Source organism: Callionymus lyra, chromosome 9, assembly GCF_982586985.1.
Source record: "Callionymus lyra chromosome 9, fCalLyr1.hap1.1, whole genome shotgun sequence".
Lineage (NCBI taxonomy): Eukaryota > Metazoa > Chordata > Actinopteri > Syngnathiformes > Callionymidae > Callionymus > Callionymus lyra.
This window is the reverse complement of record NC_141826.1, coordinates 12849108-12863304: the sequence shown is the minus strand read 5'-3', so window position 1 is coordinate 12863304 and position 14197 is coordinate 12849108. Positions and strand designations below refer to the sequence as shown.

Sequence of the window (14197 nt, the reverse complement as noted above, 5' to 3'; positions counted from 1 at the left end):
CTTCAGCCTAAACATCACAGTTCCTGAAGGCAAAGAAGGTCAAGATGCTCCAGGATTAGCCAGCCCAGTCACCAGACATAAACATAAGTGAGCATATAAGGAGGAGGCTTGGAAGATGAAACCAAAGAATCTTCTTTGCTATTCCAGATGACTTCATCAATACATTTTTAAGGTCATTGCCGAGGCGTATGGATGCAGTCCTCCAAGCTCATGGGAGTCATACGCGATATTTATTCTTCTTCCCAAGGCACCCTTACTTTATGTCCTGATGTTATTGTAGCATTTTTGTCTATTCAAAATAAAGTAAACATGTAAGTTTCTGAGTTCGGGGGCAGGAGTGGAGTGAAAGTATCATGATGTTCTGTTCTATGTTAGTCTCTGTATCCTTTGTCTTTGTTGTTTTTCTTTGATCTATGTTCTTTGTCTTTATCTTTAGACTTAGATTGTGTCATCTTGTTCTTTCTCTTTATGTTCTTGTTCTTATTTTATTTTTGATTTATTTTCTATAAAAAAAATGCTGTATGTATTGGCTATTGGAAAAAAAACAATTTCCCTCAGGAGGTCTCCTTCGGGGAAAAAATAAAGTTTTACCTTACCTTACCTTAAGTTGTACCAATACATTCGTTTTTGTATGCGACAAGACTTTTGTCGAAGCAAAATCTGACCTTTCTGCCCTAATTAAATGATAAAACTAATTGAATTATACATTTATATTATTTTAATTATTTTGGTACGATAAGCATTCTTTGCCTTTCATAGAAGCCATTTCTGGTTCCAACTATAGGTCAAGTTATTATTTGTTGTTCCTACGACTTAGATAAGAGACAAGACTTTTGTCAGGTGTCCCTCCCTCTCGCCCCAACTAGCTGGGATAGATGATGATAATCAGAAAAGTCGTTTTAAGTTTGAATCTGCAACAATTTCAATAAATTGTTTTTGAAAGCATTCTTTAAATGTCCATCAGCCTTGTTTGTGTGTCTTTTTTTTCTTCTTCTAAATCGTGTCCTGGTTAAAAATATTATTTTTAGAATGTTCGTCTCTGCAGCGCCTCATCACATTTTAATGCACCGCGCTTTGTGTCATTGCACCAGTGTGCTCCTCCGCCAACTGGGATTTGCACCCATTTATTTAAAAAATATGAACAATAAAGCCAAACTCTCTTTTAAGACTTTGAAATATATGATTAATTCGCAAAGTCAGTGTTAAGAATAATAGTCACAGCGGGTGACATACTGATAAAACCCCAGCGACAAAGCAAGGGGACTACTTTCTCTTAAAAAAAATCGAGTTCCACCCATTTCGCCATTTTATGTTCCTGCCTGCTTTGTTGAGAGGAGGTTACCGTTGTCGCTCTCGCAACTCAAAACGTGGCTTTCTTTATTTCCCCCGTGTAATGTTCTGCAATATCCCTCCATTATTTCGTGACATTTCGCAACGTCTACCCGGTCAACGAGGCGCGACATTTTGGAGCGAGAGCTTGAGCTTATCCTCCTAGCTTCTCTACCCCTCGCCATAGCCGCAGCAAAGGACGAGCTGTTCGGGACGTTTCTCTTAGATCGGAGCCCGACAGCTGGCACATTGACGACCACCGTGCAGGACACGAAGACCGAGGAGATGGCGAGCTCAGTGGGGAACGTGGCGGACAGCACAGGTGGGTTAGCTTTCTCTCTTTCTAATATTGTGTCAAACAGAAATGGCGGATAACGTTGGGGGCAGCCATTAGCAATGCTATCTATGCTCGATCGAGCACTAAAGACATCTATTCGAGCTATTCTATTATCTATTCTACGTGACTGAAAAACATTATTTTAAAGTGATAAAGATATCTAATATGACATATATAAGGGCGGGGAAAATTGCTATATCACGTGTGCTAAGATAAGATTCTGTAATATGTTTTTAAAACGTGTTTTGTGCTTTCAAAACACGTTTCGTTTTATCATGATCTTCGTGGTTTATGTGTACAAAATACATTGTTGTTTACAAATAAAATGCCAATATTATTGGCGTTTTATTCATTAATAATAGCCGCTAGCTAGTAGCAATCATGGCTTACTGCGCAACTCAATAATCAATTAAATCTCGCGAGATCCCGGTAATGACTGTGGACGAGAGGATACAATCGACCCTTGCCGCTTTTAAAGCCGGTAATTGGGCCATATTTTGTTTTCAAAACTAATACATTTTCAATCATTCTATATATCCTTGTAACTACTGTATGTATAATACGTATCTTACCCCCAGGTTCGTGCCAATACACACGTCTATTGTTGTATAAAACGTGGCGGATCCTAAGTGTCATACATTATTCATATAATTACAGATGAATTGCATAATGTATACTTTCGTGTTGTGTATATATATATACACACAACTTCATAAAAATTCTGATTTGGTATGCATTTAAAAGTGTTTGCCTTGTTAATTAAAATGTCTCATGTTCGTTGCTTATAGAATTGTGTAACTGCTTTCAGAATCATTTTCAATTTTACCTTACCTTACCTTCTTTCTATGACTTCTTCAAAAGTATTTACTGCACTTAACATTGTTACGTTGTTTTGAGTTGTATCTCCTCAAATGAAACTTAAAGTCTAACTAGTCAAATATCAAAATCTGTTCTCTTAAGCAAGAAAAAAATTGAAATACTTTCTGTTTGCACTGCACAATCTTGTTTGGTTTACGACATATTGCCCGTGACGGCTTATCTTTTCCTGCGATTGTAAAGTGAAACGTTTCTTATAATAGCGTTCCGGGTCAAAGAGTCGATTGATCGTAAAAGCCTTAAGTGTATGGAGACGTTAAATATTTTGAAGAGCATCACGGTGATAAAGAAGGCAGTTTCAGACTGTCAACGGTATTTATCATTCAGTCCAAAGTATTAAGTTGCAATTTGTGTTCAGGTCACATAAGGGACAAGTGTTTGGTTTTGCATTTTCTATCTCTGATGTGAAATTGATGAATTTGGTAACGTGTCCCCACCTTTATATGTGCTCCCCTCAAATGTGTCCCCATCATCTCATGCATGCCGTTTCAAACATCTTTACATTTTAACCCAAGAACGTATTTAGAGCAGTACGGCAAAATCAAATTAACAGTCTAAATTTGACTTGGACAATAATGTATTGTTAAGAAATACTGCTTTACTTTTCTTTTTAATCTTCGACTTTCTGTGGCACCTGTTTTAGTTGTCGCTTAATTTAAAGCATGTCTCAAAGACCACAACTTAAATTTTGCATCCTTTTTTTTTTCCAATTGCTTGACTTTGTGTTAAATCATCATTGCTTTTTTTTTTATTATTATACTTAAAAGTTCAACTTTTGATCAGACATTTATTAGAATACATTTACATTATTTATTCATATGTCTTATTATTTTCTTCCATCACCTCTAACATGTTGTCTTCCCCCCTCCTTGGCCTGTGTTGGTGCTCCAGAACCAACAAAACGTATGCTTTCCTTCCAAGGGTTGGCTGAGCTGGCACACCGGGAGTACCAGTCCGGGGACTTCGAGGCAGCCGAGCGCCACTGCATGCAGCTGTGGCGCCAAGAGCCCGATAACACGGGAGTGCTGCTTCTCCTCTCCTCTATTCACTTTCAATGCCGAAGACTTGACAGGTGAGGTGTCGGAGTCTGCCGGAGGGTTTACAGATTTTTCATAATTGAAAGACCCGGGAAATCGTAGGCAAAGTCTTCCTAAACCAGTCACTCTTCATCGCTTTTGCTTTACCTCTGGTGGTGGCTTTTGTTTACTTGTTTACAGATGCGGTGTTGGTGACCTTTTTGTAGATTTGCACCGCTGTTGTGACCTCTTTTTATGTAGTGTTTGCTGATAAACACGGTCCGTAACATGTGATTGTTTGATGGTGCAGGTCCGCTCATTTCAGCACGTTGGCCATCAAACAGAACCCAATGCTCGCCGAGGCGTACTCCAACCTGGGGAACGTATACAAAGAGCGAGGGCAACTCCAGGAGGCCATAGAGCATTACCGACACGCTTTACGACTGAAGCCGGACTTCATCGATGGATACATCAACCTGGCGGCCGCTCTGGTGGCGGCGGGCGACATGGAGGGAGCGGTGCAGGCGTACGTGTCCGCTCTGCAATATAACCCCGTAAGTGCCTTGCATCTCATTTTTGCATTTCACTTTTTTTTAAGCGTTTTACTGAACAAAAATGTTTTTTTTTTTTTGGTTTCTGCTTTTCTAGGATCTATACTGTGTGCGCAGTGACTTGGGAAACTTACTTAAAGCCCTCGGGCGTTTGGAAGAGGCCAAGGTATGTTATTGGAAGTGGGCACTGTGGGAACATGTTTTTATTTCTTTTATTTTTTTATTGATTTATAGTTTATTATTTTTTCCATATTTTTATCTACCGCTAGTTAGTTCAGTTATAGTTATGACACCCAGTTTAAAAAAAAACAACATAACATACATTAGACTTATAGTCCAAAATTAAATCTTTTTTTTTTTTATCTTAAAATTTTTGACTTTTGTTCCTTATTCAAGATAAATTAACCTGGATTAGATTCCATCTTCTTTTTCTTTTTTTAGCCAGGACAGGGATTATTCTTTTTTTTATTTTATTTTTCGAAATAAATAGGCGGCAATATTCACCGCCTACACTTTTCTTTTTTTAGTTTTTGTTTCCTTTGCTTTACCATGACCTTTTGCTAGACCCTCCTGACCCCGCCTCCACAGGAAGAAAGGCCAAACTTGAATAAAACCTTTTCACAATTGTTTTTTTGATGAATTGGAAACAATCCCTCTACAGAGTTGAATTTTTTTTGGAGGCAAATGCTGGCTCGGTCTCTGAAGGATATATGAACTGATGAAAAGCTAGTTTATCTTTGCAATACATAAGATAAGATGGTTTCTGACCCTAGCTGCGAGACTCCAGAGTCCCCCCATGTAAGGATAATCCCCAAACTTTTGATGCAAAGGGTTTTTTCCCACCTCTACCGAGTCCTGTCTACTTCATCCCCTGAAAGACGGCCCTAAATTTTCCACCTGCCCCTCATAGTTTTGTTCGGCTCTGGAGCTGTGGAGTTCTAGCGGTTAGAGACCATCGTATTTTGTGCTAGAGGGGGGGTTGTGGAGTGGGGAGGAGTGTAAGGGAAGTGACAAACTTTCCCGCTCTGTCGCTCCAGCCCTCGCGCGCTTGCTTAGGATCGGTGGAGTGTGCGCGCTCAGAGTTGTCTTTCTGACTTTCAAATGCTCTTCTTTTTTTTTTATCGTATCGTGAACCCAGTGCTTTACAGGCACAAAGATTGGCGTGCATTCAACTCTCAAATCTATTCCCCCCTCTGCCAATTCCCCGAACTAGTTAAAAAAAAGAAGAGCAAATGGCCCGCTCAGGCCACCCGTCAGACACACGACTCCTAATCTGCACTCCACCTCCTGCGTCAGATGCTCATCTAGAGAGGCAGGACCGCGCAGCATCAGCGATGACTTCTTTATTCCAGAGCTGTGGCGGATTCTATATTCGAATAAATAACACCTCAAAGTTTTCTCCCTACCTCCATTGATCAGGATTCAAGAAAGCAAGACAAGACAATCTTACACATTTTGCAAAATGCTTAAGTGCAAATCTGATGTATTAAATCAATGAATATTAACTTCCCTTTTTTTTCCCTCAAACATGCAATATTCCAAATGAATTGATCAGTTCAAGCAAGATCAAGCCAGTAACTGTCCTCCTCTAGTTCAGTTTGCAAATTGAATTAAATCGTTAAAAATGAAAGCCTTAAGAAACAGATGCCTTTCTTCCCTCACAGCTTCCTTTATACCATTACTTTTGTCTTATTTGAGACGAACAATTCATTGCATGGATGAATTACGGAAGTGTTTTTTTTGCTGTGTCCATTTTTTTTTTTTTTTAAAGAGGATTGTATTGTTTGATAACTTACTAACGATCCTGTTTTCTGATTTTGTCTCTCTTGGTTTTTTCCACGACTGATATTGTTATTTAGAAGGTTTCAGGTGGGTGACACTATTCCTGCGTAGGTGCCCGGTGGAAAGGAACTCTAGGGCAGCCTCAGTCTTCTCCTCTCCTTCCAGCCTGCCGCGGCCACCACTCTGACAAAGTCCAAAAATATGGTAACGGGTTTGTAAATGCCAACGAAAGAAAAAAAAAAAAAAAAAACCACCTCACTTCATGCTTGAGCTCCTCTGTCTTGTGGCATCTTCGAAGAGCGAAAGAGAAAGAAAAAAAAAAAATCATAACATGTTACAGTAAGCATTTCCTAAATATGCTTATACTAATGACCAAAATTCTGTAATTACAAACATTGGATAAGGAAGCGTTAATTACGAGTAAGAGCCCTCTAACTCTCATGTTGTTTACGTTTTCCTGTTTTGTTTTCCTTCCTTAATTGAAGTTGCAGCGTTCTGATGATGCAGATTTTGCGCTGTGGGTCTGCAGTAGCGCAGGGGCCGCGCAGCGACACCGAAAAACTACTTTTAGAGGCGCAAGCGAGCGATCCCGAACCCCTTTCCTATAGCATATTGGTTGTGGACCACTCCTCACTCACTGGCAGCCTTGCTCCTAAACAAACCTATTTAGGACACATTTGGTCTCCAAAAAGCCCAGTTATTTTAAATGAAATGAAAATCCACCTTAACAACAAATCCCCCATATCATATTCCTGGTCTGTGTTTCTCAATTCCCCACAAAGTCTCTTCACTGCTGAGAATTTTGTGGATTCAAACGCATCGACAGGCGCTGGAGGCTCTGAGCCAGGGCGGTTTGGTCTGCTACTGATGATGCTATGAAGCGCGGCAGCGAAAAGAAGACCTGAGCCAAGCGGCCAGGTCACGCGAGCGTTCTGCAAACTGTTGAGGTGTGTTGGCGTAACACACCCGCGCGCTTGCGTATCTTGTTGCGCCCGCATTTCAGGGACCATCGCCGGCACGAATGGGCCTGCATCCCAGGTTGTGACCTAACGTTAATGGTTTCTGTTGATGTCTCACGACATGGAACGATTGTTTCCACCGCTTAAGGAAAGTTTTTTTTTTTTGATAAGAGCGATCAAAGTCACGACTGCAATATGCGGGCCTTCGTGTTGGTATTTGGTCGGATCCGCGCAGCGTAGGAAAAAGCATTGCAGCTTTGCGCGGCAGAAAGATGCGCAGGCGAGCCCATGCTGCAGACTCACTTTTTGCTTTATTGGAGACGGCCACTAATTTTGTCTTCTCTTCCCTTTTTGTTTTTTTTCTCACTTTTCAATCTTTTATTTTACAACCCCCTTTCCTCTACCCTACATTCCCCCAACCTCTCCCCTCTTCTATCCTCCTCTCCTCTGTTTTTTTTTTTTTGTTGTAAACACATTGAAGGCTTGCTACCTGAAAGCCATCGAGACTCAGCCTAACTTTGCTGTGGCTTGGAGCAACTTGGGTTGTGTGTTTAATGCCCAGGGAGAGATATGGCTGGCTATACACCATTTTGAAAAGGTCAGTGTTGTTTCTCTCTCTTCTCTACACATGCACCATTGTTGTCGCTTACCATGCTTTCTTGTGTTTCAACAGGCAGTGACTCTGGATCCAAATTTCCTTGATGCTTACATTAATTTAGGAAATGTTTTGAAGGAGGCTCGTATTTTCGACAGGTGAGTCGATCTTCACTATCTGTCTCTGTATTGTGAAATGAAAACCTTCAATTTTCTACATGGATCTTTGTACGTGCCAGGGGTGTATGCTATTTTTTGTACAAGTGTAATTGGTTTTTAAACATAGTGTTACAGGTCACACTTCGTAATCCCATTACGCCAAATCCTTTCCCGTGGTGGTGAGACAAAAACGCATTATTGTAGACTCACTAAAGCCAGCATAACGGATAAATAGTCAAACTTTATTTACCAAATTCTTCTGAATAAAAGTTGCAATGAAAACCCTTTAACATTTTCTCAAATATTGATGTGCACTTTGTTTTTAACTGGTATTTTTGGACATTTTAAACCCATTTGTGTATGGATACAATTGTTTTACTTATAGTCTTATTTCTTTTTAACTGTTATTTTTAAAAGCTTGTCAGTCAAGATGACATCAAAACTTAATATTCCCAACCCGCTTCCGCCTCCAACATCGCACAAAATTCACACCTCATTGGTCAACAGCAGCTCTGCTTCTCCATGCAGACATGTATATATTGGCTAGAAAATGAACGAGTAGAAAAACCAGGCGTGTAAACTAATTATTTGTTATCCTTGTACCTATTTACACATGTAGATGTAGGTGCCTCTAGGACCTCTGTTAGTTAAGTGATTTGAAATTCCAGGGTTTCATCTTGACCATGTCTTGGTTACAGAGCTGTAGCTGGATACCTGCGGGCTCTCAGCTTGAGCCCCAACCATGCTGTCGTTCATGGAAACCTGGCATGCGTCTACTACGAGCAGGGACTCATCGACCTGGCCATCGACACATACCGCCGAGCAATTGAGTTGCAGCCTCACTTCCCTGATGCCTACTGCAACCTGGCAAACGCCCTGAAGGAGAAAGGAAATGTAAGGGTTGGGTTTACTAGCATGTTCATTGAAGCATGATCCCAAGTAATACTTGCCATTCTTTACTCAGGTGTCTGAAGCCGAGGAGTGCTACAACACAGCTTTACGTCTGTGTCCAACCCACGCCGACTCACTCAATAACCTGGCTAACATCAAGCGGGAGCAGGGCAACATTGAGGATGCGGTTCAACTTTACAGAAAAGCATTGGAGGTAGATGCATGTTCTACAGTACATGCTTCTTATGCAGTTTATGGTTATTTAACTTTTTGGTTTCTCCCAGGTTTTCCCGGAATTTGCGGCTGCTCATTCTAACCTGGCCAGCGTTCTCCAGCAGCAGGGGAAACTCCAAGAGGCCCTCATGCACTACAAGGAGGCCATCAGGTTGGTTTCTGTTCAATTAATTTATATTGTAATGCAGATGTGACAAACTCCGGGCCCGGTAGATTAATGTTCATGTTGTGACTTGTAAAGGGGCCAGTGTTAAAGATGATGTAAAGACCATATATAATTAAAATTGAGGTTGAAGGAAAGGAAGTCAATGGGATTTTGATGGTGTTTGACAGCTTTGTTAATGCATTTTCTTTGCATTAGTATCACAAGCGTGCAGCATATTTTTATTAATATATTTATGAACATTTATATTACATTTCAATAATATTTATATCTGGTAGTTAGTTTCTTAAGAAAGTCCTCGTTTTTATTTTTAAATGTGTATTTGACTATTTCAGAATCAGCCCCACATTTGCTGACGCCTACTCTAACATGGGCAACACGCTGAAAGAAATGCAAGACGTTCAAGGGGCCCTGCAGTGTTACACCCGTGCCATTCAGATCAATCCCGCCTTTGCTGATGCTCACAGTAACTTGGCCTCGATTCACAAGGTAAGACTCGCGATATCTTTTGCATGTGTAACACTGTTTTTGAGCTTTCTGAAGTGTTCCTTCCCTATATATACTTTCTTCATATTTTCACTATTCCTGTTAGGATTCTGGAAACATACCAGAGGCAATAGCATCTTACCGCACGGCCTTGAAACTCAAGCCCGATTTTCCTGACGCGTACTGTAACTTGGCCCATTGCCTTCAGGTAAGATGGCAGCTACAACTACGACTTCAATCGGACAAATCCAAACTCTGATATCCCAACTGCAGCAGAATGCTAATTGAGATCTCCCCCACTTTTCTTCAGATTGTGTGTGATTGGACTGATTACGACGAGCGGATGAAGAAGCTGGTCAGCATTGTCGCCGACCAGCTGGACAAGAACCGCCTCCCGTCGGTTCACCCTCACCACAGTATGCTGTACCCACTTTCGCACGGCTTCCGCAAGGCCATCGCCGAACGCCACGGAAATCTTTGCCTGGACAAGGTACACGCACTGATGAAAGCAAGTAACGTTTAATTTAATATTTGGGGGTGGGGGGGGGAGGGTGGAAGGTGCTTGCTGGTGTCATGGCTCCTTGCACGGATTCAGGGTAAGCTACATGTGGGAATGGTTACACTTCAGGGATGTCGGTGTGTCCCGTCGTTTATTCTTCATCTTTTCTTGGGACTCTTTTAACCCAGTGTGATCTTGATATTAATTGCTTTATCATTTCTCACCGAACAGATCAATGCACTGCACAAGCCTGCATACGAGCATCCCAAGGATCTGAAGGCGAGCAACGGCCGCCTGAGGGTTGGTTATGTCAGCTCCGACTTTGGTAACCACCCAACCTCCCACCTGATGCAGTCCATTCCTGGGATGCATAACCCTGAGAAATTTGAGGTCAGTTAACGATTTAATTCTCAGTTCAACTCACTTTTCACATAAATCGGTTCAGTTGTACTGTTGTTGTTTCCTGGGTATGATGTTAAATCGTCTGTTTCTAACTAAAGGTTTTCTGCTACGCACTGAGTCCTGACGATAATACCAACTTCCGAGTGAAAGTCATTGCAGAGGCTCACCACTTCACAGACCTATCACAGGTAAGTGATTATCTTGTGCTCTTGTTGTTTTTCTAGAAGGCAATATATATATATTTAAAAGAAATGTTGATTGACTTGCAGATCCCTTGCAACGGCAAGGCAGCCGACCGTATTCACCAGGATGGCCTCCACATTCTGGTCAACATGAATGGATACACCAAAGGAGCCAGGAATGAGCTGTTTGCCCTTCGACCCGCTCCTATTCAGGTATTTTCAACTCCAGGTTCTCCCTTTGTGGACGGGCTCAGTCAAACACATTCTAATTGGTGATACCTCTCTTGTAGACCATGTGGCTTGGCTACCCAGGAACCAGTGGGGCCCCCTTCATGGACTACCTTGTCTCCGACAAAGAAACCTCACCGGTCGAAGTGGTCGATCAATATTCTGAGAAGCTCGCCTTCATGCCACACACTTTCTTCATCGGCGATCACGCCAACATGTTTCCTCACCTGAAGGTTTGTCCTCGATTTGCTGTATGTTGACGCGTCTCTGACATCTGACTTGACATTTGTCTTTCAACCACACAGAAAAAAGCTGTTATTGATTTCAAATCCAATGGACACATCTTTGACAATCGTATTGTCCTGAATGGTATCGATCTGAAAGCTTTCCTGGATAGTCTTCCAGATGTCAAAGTGATGAAGGTGAGTGGACACGGAACAGGAAAAATTAACATTAGAGACGTTTGTAAACGTAATGTTATTTTTGATGACCAGATGAAGTGCGATAACAACCAGGAGCCTGTCGGTGAAAATAACGGGGCTCTTTCCATGCCTGTGATCCCGATGAACACGGCGGCCGAGGCCATCATCAACATGATCAACCAGGGACAGATCCAGGTCACCATCAACAGCTTTACGGTCAGCAACGGCTTGGCTACGACACAGGTGAGCTCAAGAAAGTCTTCAGGACGTCACTTTTGCTTTACTTTTAGTTGTGACATTTTGTATTGAAACAAAACATGATGAATGTTTTTGGCGTTCACGATAGATGGTATGAATTAACTAGATAGTATTTGGATATCCAGTTAAGAAATCATGCTTAAATAATAATGCATATGAATAATAATGCATAAAGCGGCAAATTAAAACATCAAAAGTTGAATGGAAGGTGAATACAACAGCTGAGAAGGTGGCAAAAGTGTCATTTTTAAGGGGTGTGTATTGGCAAGAATCTGGAGTGAAGTATCAGGATACAGGGGAAATGATACGTGTTGCCATACTGTAAAATATACAAATGTATATTTGTTAGTACTTGACTCTGGTGTTGCAGAATTCACAGATTGCATGATGAAGTCGCAACTGGACATATTTTTGTTTATAAATAAACTAAAGCAAACACCAGCTTTAATAGACGCTGGAGTCAACTGTATCCTCTCATCCTCAGTCATTGCCGGGATCTTCTTTAGCTGCGGAGGATGTAATGACTGCCATTTAGCGTTCGATTGCAACACAAAAACGAACAAACGCTTTGAATGTAATGGCTTTATTTTATATATACTTTATTAAAATACAAACCATAATACTATGATTATATGATTTAAAGTTTTAAGTATGCGGCAGAAATTAAGTCCTTTCCAAGCATTTAGTTTAGCTGTAGAAAATAGTTATTTGGAAGATCAGAAATTAAAAAAATGTGAACGATTGAAGTTAAATTGTGTGACGACCATCTTAGATCAACAACAAAGCTGCGACCGGAGAGGAAGTCCCACGAACCATCGTCGTGACGACACGCTCCCAGTATGGCCTTCCAGAGGATTCCATAGTGTACTGCAACTTCAACCAGCTCTACAAGATTGACCCTCCCACTCTTCAGATGTGGGCCAACGTAAGTGGGACGAGAGAGAAGCGCTCTCATGGATCATGCTTGAACTCACAGCCGTTCCTCTTCCTGCAGATCCTCAAGCGTGTGCCCAACAGTGTTCTGTGGCTGCTGCGCTTCCCGGCCGTGGGCGAGCCAAACATCCAGCAGTACGCCCAGAACATGGGGCTCCCCGCCTCTCGGGTCATCTTCTCCCCGGTGGCTCCCAAGGAGGAGCACGTGAGGAGGGGTCAGCTGGCCGACGTGTGCCTGGACACGCCTCTGTGCAACGGTCACACCACAGGCATGGACGTCCTCTGGGCGGGAACACCGATGGTCACCATGCCAGGTACGATCGGACCTCTCAGTTCTCCCATCAGATTCAAGGTCTTTTCCAAACTGGATGTGTTGTCGTTGTTCAGGTGAGACGCTGGCCTCCCGAGTGGCGGCCTCGCAACTCAGCTGCCTGGGCTGCCCCGAGCTCATCGCCCAAAGTCGCCAGGACTACGAGGACATCGCCGTCAAGCTCGGCTCCGACATGGAATAGTAAGTGAAAGATTTATATATATATTTTTTTAAGAAGCCGAGGCTGACCCTCGTATCTCCCTCAGCCTGAAGATGATTCGCTCGCGGGTGTGGAAGCAGCGCATCTGCAGCCCTCTCTTCAACACCAAACAGTACACCATCGACCTGGAGCGGCTCTACCTACAGATGTGGGATCATCACAGTAAAGGCAACAAACCAGAACACCTATTCAATATCCAAACAGTGGAGACCAGTGAGAGCACTTGAACTCCATCCATGCCCACCCCCCCCCCCCCCCTCCTCCCCACAACTCTATTCACCCCCCAATTCTGAAGAGTCCCTCCACTGGGTAAAGTCTTGTCGATGAACTTCACACCCACTTCAGCCATGATGGATTTTATGTTTGTTTTCCCAAGCTTGCAGCCGTGATTCACTTGGTCTGAGACTTAAGCTTGAGTATATTTGTCAGCATGGGGGGGGTTTATTGGCCCTCATTCTCCAGTACTTGTTCTTTTTTTTTTTTCTTTTTTTCTTTTTGGATCGCATCTTGCTTCTGTGTCTGCAGGACGAAGTGTGGCTAATGAAGAAAAAAAAACGACCCCCAATCTACCTTGTTGATCTATTTATAAATGGATAAAGTGGTTCTTGTGTTTTAAAAAAAAAAAAAAAAGGTGTTGCACCAGTTGAACTGAGTCAAGACTTTCTCTGCATCTGTCGAGCTGGTTCTGAAATTAATCCACTGACGCGTGTTCACGGAGGAGTCGACTCTGTTTCTGGCTGCTGTCCACTTGTTGTTGCACTGCTTGTAAGAAAAAAAAAAAGGACTGGAAAACAGATCTCTGAACATTGCCCACATGTTCTACCAAAACCAAACAAATGAATTTGCTTTGATCACTCTTTCCAAGGTTTGCTCTCGGTAAGTATTTTATGTTTTCTTTTTTTTTTTTTTCTATCATTTGTCAACTCTTTGCTCTCATTGTGGCCCCATGGCTCAGAATAAACGAAAATGTCTTTAAGTGGTTTGTGTTGTTTTTTTGTCTCTGAATTCCATTTTCTATTCATATGTGATGGTTTTTTTTAAATTCATTAGACGACTCACAAAACTAAATACAATTTGATTAAATCACTTTTCTGCTGCGCCCTCAAATGTTTTTCGTGGATTCCGGGCATTCTAATAAATGAAAAAATGATATTGGTATTTGGATTTGTTTTTTTTACGCATTTCGCAGCTTTGCTAAATAAAGAGGCTTTAATTGTATATCAGAAGATTACAATTGCTTTAGTGTAACTATGAACCAATATTTATCCTCATATTTTTTCTAAAAATATTGGACAAAATTATATACTGTGAAAGAAATATTGCTTTATTACAATATTAATGTGTTTTAAACTGCTTACTGCTTTAC

The 14197-nt window shown here is 41.7% G+C and overlaps 1 protein-coding gene across 5 annotated transcripts; it reads left to right on the top strand.

Annotated features, from left to right (window-relative positions):
* Window positions 1–1331: 1331 nt before the first annotated feature.
* Window positions 1332–13807, top strand: LOC148071857 (UDP-N-acetylglucosamine--peptide N-acetylglucosaminyltransferase 110 kDa subunit). 5 transcript variants are annotated; one of them, XM_087799731.1, is made up of 22 exons: window positions 1332–1651; window positions 3464–3614; window positions 3869–4112; window positions 4207–4275; window positions 7332–7448; window positions 7524–7603; window positions 8302–8497; window positions 8568–8708; window positions 8779–8879; window positions 9227–9380; window positions 9484–9585; window positions 9688–9867; window positions 10108–10266; window positions 10377–10466; window positions 10548–10673; window positions 10751–10921; window positions 10994–11110; window positions 11183–11353; window positions 12141–12293; window positions 12363–12615; window positions 12689–12812; window positions 12878–13807. In XM_087799731.1, exons 1-22 carry the CDS (start codon window positions 1615–1617, stop codon window positions 13056–13058), a joined length of 3117 nt encoding a protein of 1038 aa, XP_087655857.1. In that variant the 5' UTR covers window positions 1332–1614; the 3' UTR covers window positions 13059–13807. The 5 variants fall into 5 exon arrangements, with proteins under 5 accessions (XP_087655857.1, XP_087655856.1, XP_087655855.1 ...); XM_087799730.1 differs by having other exon boundaries at window positions 9688–9885; XM_087799729.1 differs by having other exon boundaries at window positions 3434–3614.
* The last annotated feature ends 390 nt before the right edge of the window (window positions 13808–14197 follow it).

Excerpts from the sequence above, each read along its gene's own strand:
- LOC148071857 (XM_087799728.1), top strand. The coding sequence starts at position 1,615 with ATGGCGAGCTCAGTGGGGAACGTGGCGGACAGCACAG. Across the intron at positions 9,381-9,483 it reads ACTTGGCCTCGATTCACAAG|GATTCTGGAAACATACCAGA; the intron begins GTAAGACTCGCG and ends TATTCCTGTTAG. Across the intron at positions 11,354-12,140 it reads ACGGCTTGGCTACGACACAG|ATCAACAACAAAGCTGCGAC; the intron begins GTGAGCTCAAGA and ends CGACCATCTTAG.